This window comes from Bactrocera latifrons, unplaced genomic scaffold (assembly GCF_001853355.1).
Source record: "Bactrocera latifrons isolate USDA-ARS-PBARC rearing strain unplaced genomic scaffold, ASM185335v1 scaffold_84, whole genome shotgun sequence".
Classification (NCBI taxonomy): domain Eukaryota; kingdom Metazoa; phylum Arthropoda; class Insecta; order Diptera; family Tephritidae; genus Bactrocera; species Bactrocera latifrons.
In genome coordinates, this window is record NW_017537534.1 from 930,134 (window position 1) to 938,353 (window position 8,220).

Here is an 8,220-nt window from a genome sequence, read left to right on the forward strand (position 1 = left end):
TTTTGTTATTTGTCAGACAATAATAAGATTTAAAACAACCCTGCATCATTACTTTTCCTTCTCATCCTACAGAATTTGTTAAATTTAAGAAAAAAGGGTCGTACGTAGAGTTTTGTCCGCTACTGTACATGTATTTTCAAACAAAAAGGTTTTCGATGCTTGGACTTGAGATTGATCGATCTGTCCGTATGACAGCTATAAGTATGTTATAGCGACGGTACCGACATACATATTAGCAACTTCTTGAAGAAAAAAGGATGTGTGTGAATATTTCAGAGCGGTATCTCGAAAATATTAAAACGCTGGTCAGGGTATAAAAAGTGGAAGTTATCGATCTTTATGTTTGAACCAAAAATTTTCAAGAAACTAACAGACGTTATGAAACAATTCAATTTGAACAACATTAGCGGTTGGTATTTAATTGCATCGATATAAGATAATATATGATAAATAGATGAGGATTGCATAGCGACCTTAAGTCTATTGTGCACTCTCACAACGACCCACTTAGCTCCAGGATATTGACAAGTTCCAATTTACTGTTAGGTACTAGTGAGGCGATATGATCCCTATTTGTAAACATGAATCAAAGGGCTTTTATCCTGAGTCTGCAGACTGTTATGCAGTCAATTAGCAAGTGTTTTGGAGTTTTGAGGCATCCTGTAACAGATCCGGTAATTTGCACAAGAAGCTATGGCAGTGTTATGTAAGTGCAATGGCCAGTGTAGAATGCGATAAGTAAACTGAGTTTGTCCCTAGGGAGGTTGATTACATATTTAAACCTGCTGAGTTTGTAATCAGCCATTAGCAACTTGGCATGGCACATATCTCAGAGTTGTTGCCAATACCTCTCCCTGCCTACTCCTTCTTCCTTGCTGAGGAGCTTCTTTAAGGTATGAGGACCCACCGCAATGAAGGGTTCAGGCTATACATTTGCGTCCGGGCACCCAGACAAGGTGCACTTGGTTCCTATAGGCTGTTCAGCCGTTCTCTACATTCCTGCACCAGTAGCTATTTGTTTTCGTAGGCAGTGATTGCTTTAAGTACCGGTTGACTGTCGCTAAGTATGATTATGTATTGGTTGTGATAGTTGCATTGGAGGTTTATCTCTATGCACTGACTTATGGCAAAGACCTCTGTGACCTCTTCGTAATGCTGTCCCTTGGAAGAAGAAGTAGTGGTATTTCATCACTTAAGCCTTATACGTTGGGATCAAATTACCTTACCTCTGCCAAACCCTTCTGCTGTCTTGAAGCAATGTGTATTTGGCTACCTGACTGATTATTAGGTGAAGTAGTGCAAGTTGAAATATTACTGCCGTCGGGCATATGCATGCAAGTCGTTGCAGCTTCAGTAATTGGTGCTCCACCAGAGTCTGCGATGCTTTTGAGAAAAAAGCTCTGAATGGTCACGAGATCTATGATGTTAACTAATCGGTTCACAATTTCTTCTGAAATTAATATATATTCATTTGAAAAATTTTTATTAGAAAATTTGCAGATACCTGGAGGTATTTAATTCTTATATGTAAATCCAATGTTCGGCTGCGTCTAAATTTACCCTTTCCTCAACAATCTAAATATTTACTGAGGGAGACTTTTAGTATTAACACTTATGGATGAACAACTAATTGAAATAGATTTATTCGTGCGCCTTTCATTAGCTCATCTAGTTGGAAGGACAAATTAATTTCTTTATTATCAATTTTCCTTTATATTAAGGAGTGAGTAGAGTCCTTTCCATTTGTGTATGCCCTACGAATAAATATTTATAGGCAATGTGGTTATCTCCATAAAACGTTATTAAGGCATTGTATAATACTGCATTCCGTTTTTGATAAAAGCAGCCATCACAATACATATATAATAATATTGGGGGATTCGAACTTTATGCAGATGTCACACATATAATTTCTTGGTTTAAAGTCGAGAAATTATTATTTTTATTTAAAATTTTCATAAAATTTGGGAAAGATACAAGAGAGATATCATTTTCATTATGCAATTTAGAGTCTCGGGAAGAAACTTCATACATATTTGCATACGATTTAAATTCCGATTCAAAATACAAATACAATTTATTTGTATACTGACGTCGGTAATGGAATTTTTGATTTGTAATATCTTCCAACCAATTAATTAAAGATTTCAATCTATCTTGATAGTTTTTATTTCAACTGAGTGATATAAAGTTCACTGGAACTAAACAAACTTCTTACCATAGTTTTGGAAATACCAAGGGTTAACAAAACCAATTTACTGTACATCTGATGACAATCTTTTTTAAGATGCCAAAAATGGTCAAATATTTCCTTTCGCATATTTTCTGAATAAAGAGAACAATGCCGAGAGGAACTTCTTATACAACAATTTGATGCGCATACAGCTTTTATTTCTCGTGGTTACCTTTCGCAAATAGTTCCTTTTGATAAGCCGACATATTTTTAACCATACATTCGATTTTTTTATATTATCTTTTCTTTTGTTAATTTTTTACAACCTTTCCAAAATCTTTAATTATGGAACACATTTTATTATTTCAGAACACTTTTCGTTCATTCTTTTTAATTATGTTATAATTTTTACCTATAAAAATAAACACAAACAATAAATCAAGGCTAACTTTGTATAAAAAAAGAACAAATACTCTGTTATTTTGTTTAACGAAATCATGCACTTGGTATGTTCTTTTGAAATTTTATAACATAATTTTGGTATTTCTGATAGCGGAAGCTTAAAATTATTCAATAAACTCAATTACAAATTTTTGATGATACGCTTTTTTTGCATTTTAGGTAACGGTAATTTCCGAATTACATCTAGATAATCTATTACGTTAAGAAAATAGAAAAGTGCTGCCAATTTCAGCAGATTCTTCGCGACATCTGTTGGGCGGTGACCCTTTTATTTAAATAAAAGATTAGATTACATTTCAGCATATTATAACCCAACAGTGTTCTCACTGCCGTTAGAAAGATCAAAAACAGCTGCTATTGTCATTCAAGAATTCACATCGCTTAATATTTATCAAAAGAAAAGATTGTCATATAGTATTTTGAAATAAAAGTCGTATTTTTTTTAAATATTTTCCACATAAAACAAATAATGGATGCATTTTTTTAACTTGTTCAGTCGATTTTCAGGTGAAATTAGATTCATTGCTTTAAAAAAATCTGTTTGTTTACCTTTTATCCCTTTGTAATGTAACAGATTTCCACTGCTGACAAGTAGATTGCGCAAAATCAGTGTCGCACAGAGAGATTTAGCGTGGATCAGTTTCAAATCATTTCAATGAAGTGATTTGGAACTGTCATTTTGTATGGCGAAATCGTGATAAAATTTTAAGATTAGTGGGATAATCCATTCAACAGCCGAAATTGTGTGATTAAGTGTCGGTATGAACATGGTATTATTCCAAAATTTTTTTCTATTATTTGCAAAATTCATGCAGTAATTATAATTATTGTTTTAAGTTCATTGATATTCGAGTTAAATCATTAGGGGTTAAAAGAAATAAATGTGAATGCATCTTAACATTTTAGGTGAATATGTGTAAAAAGCCACTCCACTTTTGAATTTTTTTTATTATTATAATTGTATCCGCTAAATGTTACTACCTTTGTTTGAGTTCGTTTCTATTTCATGCATGCATATTATATTACGAAATTTTAAAACAAAATTCTAATTTCCAGACATATCGTATATATTCATTTCTATCCGACGCTATTTCAATCAGGAAAGGAATTTCAAACTGAAAGTAAATTCTGAATTGCGTAGCAAGCGCCTGTTACAAACCAGAACACAAAGCTTGGCACCCGAGCACGAGTGAGACGATACCTGTGCCATTCCTCGCCGTCCTCTCGACTACAAGAAACCGTTTCAGCGACAAAAGAGTTCATGTGTGAACTGGTAAATAGGCGATAGACAAATGCAGCACTGCGCAAATGTCAGTATTTGACATTCTCGCAATCGGAAGATGCATATTTTCCACTTTTCGCTTTTGTTCGCCACTTTTAGCGAATTTCTCAATTTATGTGTGTGTTAAGAGGAAAATCGAAACGAATTTTATGGCTGCTGTAAAATCTTCGTAGAGTTAGCACAGTAAAGTTATTTCAAATTTAACAAGAAGTGATTTAAATATTCTACAAAGAGTGAACAATTGGAATATTTTCTTTAACCTGGACGTAAAGCATCTAATTGGAGAATTTGATAGATTTGCATTTCTTAGTGAGCTTTGCTGAAGCCACATCTTGATAATTGACATTATTTTGCACAGGGAGAGGTAGTAGCAATATTTGTTGAAGCGGTGGAGGAGCTGAAGCAGCACCAGCCGCGAAGGCAGGAACGACTTTTATATAAACGGCAGCGATCTAAGATTATGGATCACAAGAAATCTCCAGTAAGAAGACAGAAGCGACAATCCAAAGCGATCGAGGAGAATTTCTGGGACTGCAGCGTCTGTACGTACAGGAATACAGCTGAGGCATTTAAATGCCGTATGTGCGACGTGCGGAAAGGTGAGTGACCCTTTTACGAGTACGGACAATCTTTATGGAAGTGTGTGTGCATCTCGATGTAATTATGTATGTATGTATTCAATATATACAAAAGTCTATATTTTCATCGAAACATGAATAATAATTGTAACACCATGCATTTCCGCATTTTTGGTTTAAGTGCTGTTAATATTCACAAAAGTGTAAATATAAATGTGTGTAAATAGTTTTGTGTACCTGTTAAGCTCGTACAGCGGTGCTATGTGCGGTATGTTTACAGAAGTAATGAGAAGCTGTGAAATGAGGCTGAGGCCAATCGCTTCGTTGCAATGTAGGCCGCACACAGCCAACTAAAATGGAACAGTGGCGGGCGGAGGCAAGAAATACAAATAAGCGCCTTTTTGTTTTTTACTGTAAAAATGGGGTTATACATGTATATTTTCATACGTATATACAAAGAGCAACTAGGTCGTTTGGATTGTTTCACGCCGGGCCTTCGTTTTTTTGTTGGGTTGAGTATGCATTATCTACATTAACTATCGAATTGCTGCATCACTTCACAGAATTCGCTTGTGTTCGTTAGCTTTATTTTAGTTTTATCTATTTTCTGTTTCTGAATTCGCACCAGTTGTTATCAATCAAATTGTTTGCATATAAATTTGTATGTAGATACATACATACTTATTTCATGGCCAGCAAATTAGCCTCATCATACCTAGCAAGTTTCAATATTTAAGGGGGTATCCGAGGGGCAGAATATTTCGTGTTTTTATGCACTGTTTATATTTGTAGAATGCGAAAGTGTGAAAAGCAAATTCGGCGATAGTTTAGCATGTAAAGCAATCCAATCAAAAACACCATTTCAATAATCAACTATGACGGCCTTCTCAAAGCAGCTGTGGTTCTGGTTTTATCTATACCGCAATCTGTTTGTTTATGTTATTGTAGGTGTCGACATTAATTTTCATGATATTTTTTGATTAAACTAAATTACAGTTGTATGCATAATATTTACATATGTACATATGTATATGTACTTTTCAGAAAAAATAACCCCGGGATGGAAATATTTATTTTTTCCGAAGATCCATTTTTACTATATTTCAAATTCTTTAATTCCAAGAAGATAAGTTTTGGTATAAGAAATAATCTTATTGTAGTGCATAAGTTAATTATTATACATAATAAGATTTCGAATCGTTTATTCAAATATTATGATTTCTCACATTTCTGAAACCCTAATAATAAAAGAAAATTATTACAGGAACTTCCACACGTAAGCCACGACTAAATTCAGCACTCGTCGCGCAACAAGCTGCCACTTTACCCGGCGCATCAGGCACCATGCCAAACGGTACGAAATCCGCCTCGGGCTCACGGCACGGTGCTGGTCATGATAAGAACAAGCATAAAAAGTACCCGGCCCGTTTGAAGAATGTCGATCGCTCGACGGCACAAACGCGCGAAGTCACTGTGAACTCGGTGACAGTGTTCATTACCGAATATAAACCCAAACCGGTGGGCAGCCGACGCGAGTCCAGTGAACAAAGCTTTAGCGAAAGCAATGACTCACGGAGTTAAATTTTGTACGCGATCACACCGAAACGGCAAACAGTTAAATTCAAATAGTAAAGATAACATATAATTCAATAAGTTTATGAGGATTGACACAGTAATTGTAACTAGGACAAACACGGTTTTAGCTAATCAAGGATATATACATAAATATTTGTAGGATAGTATCTGGAGTTTTTTGTAAAAGCGATTTGCATATCGTTGCTGGGCACATTTAGCCACTATTGGCACGTGCCGGGAAGTCGGAGTACGGTTCTGTTTGTTGTAGCATTTTGTACGTCAACAAATTTCGTTTGATTATTTGCTAACACAGCATATAAAATAATAGCTGTAGCACAGACTATGAGGGCTAACCTCTACTAAAATGCGCGAAATTCTGTGCAGCAACACTGCCTTCAGTTCTCAGACTAGAAGTTATAGCCAAGACATTTTTACACACTCAAACAGTAATGTCCTTAAATAAATAATGTTAAAAGCAAACAAAAAAAATAACACAATGAGAAAATAGCGATTAAGGACAGCGACCAATACATAAATACAAAAGAAAAAATAATAATTATATTAAAAATAGTAAACCAACAACACAACCACGAGAAGTTTAAACTACTTATCAACTTCCAATTAACTGCACTATTGCACTTCTTACAGCAAATAAAATTACTCGTTGTCTATATGTTTGCAATTCCAAGTGTATTACAATGTATATGTTATTGAGAATAAGCCACAAGGCTTTGTTACTACTGTTTTTTGTTTATATTTTAACTGTATTATTGTATAGTTAGTGTTAGTTTTTAAATAATCGAAATTCTATAAGAAAAAAACGAATATTCCACAAGCGTATTTTAATTTGTTTAGTATTTAGTTCACAAATCTGTGAAAATTTTATGTAAATTGCATGCATAAGTAAATGATCTAACAATTATGTAACACTAAGCGGTTGAAGCACAGCTAAACTAAGCAGTTATCAGAGTCCTTTTTGCATATTTGTGCGACTATTGTAAATAATATAAGCATATACTATATTTGTTTAATTATATTGTAATAATTAAGTTGTAATTAATGTTGACATTTTAAAATCATCGACTATGTGCAAAAGCTGAGAAACTTGACTATTTGTTAAACAGATACATTGTGTTTCCAATGGAACAAATAATTTCAATTATTTATATTTAAAATAACATAAATGCCGTACGCGAAAAATTAATAAAATTTAGTTTAAATTTAGTTAATATAAAATCAAAATAAGTTTACAATAATTTATCCGAAAAAATAGTTGTCATTTGAAACTGAATATTTTTCGAAAATTAAAGATAAAATATTAAAAAATATTGTAAATGTTCAAATCTCACAAAATTCAATTTTAATTGTTCAAACTACTTTCTCCAACTTCCGTGGGTTTAAACGATCTGTCTAAAATTTAAATATTCTTCAAAAACTACAGCCAAATAAATAAATTCGCTTACTGAGTTTTCACATACTTCCAATAGTTACCAACAGTTTGGAAATGGCCAACTGACTCTTTTTGACTCGTCTTCGGCACTTGCCATTTGCAAACATAAATATATATACATACACAAACAACCATACATGTACGTGCGATCATTTAGAAGCACTCGAACAAAGCGTAATTAACGAGCTAACTGAGAAATAGCGTAAATATTTTCGTTTACATAAAAAAGACTGATTATTCATATGTAATGCAAATGTGAATACTTAAGTTTTCCATTTAAGGCATTGTTATGTTATCTATATGCGTCGAGCTCCTTAGCAGATTCTTATTTGTACGTTCATAAAATTAAAAATTAAGTTTAAAATATTTGAAAATGTGCGATTTTATGAATTTTGTATTAAATCTTATTAGTATTATTTCGTCACAGTGATTGCAAAGCGAATACATGTTAAATATATTTTATTAATACATGCATAATATATAACTTAAAGAAATTGTAACTAATTTTTTTCTATTTGAAAAATTATCCCTTTAAATAAGCGTTAAGTTACTAGCATTTAAGTTGACTATTATCATTTGTAGCCGGTAATTTGTTTAACAAACGCTTGCTGTACTCGTATGAGCATGTGCATGCGAACGTGCGCAAATAAATTCGCTTTTTAGTTGAAAATTTTGTGTTGCCTAATATATGTGAGACGCC

General features: G+C 33.3%; 1 protein-coding gene across 1 annotated transcript; it reads left to right on the top strand.

Moving 5' to 3' along the window:
• The first annotated feature begins 4,000 nt into the window (after window positions 1-4,000).
• On the top strand, window positions 4,001-6,646 carry LOC108977134 (YY1-associated factor 2). The gene is made up of 2 exons (XM_018946702.1): window positions 4,001-4,516; window positions 5,760-6,646. Exons 1-2 carry the CDS (start codon window positions 4,378-4,380, stop codon window positions 6,074-6,076), a joined length of 456 nt encoding a protein of 151 aa, XP_018802247.1. The 5' UTR covers window positions 4,001-4,377; the 3' UTR covers window positions 6,077-6,646.
• The last annotated feature ends 1,574 nt before the right edge of the window (window positions 6,647-8,220 follow it).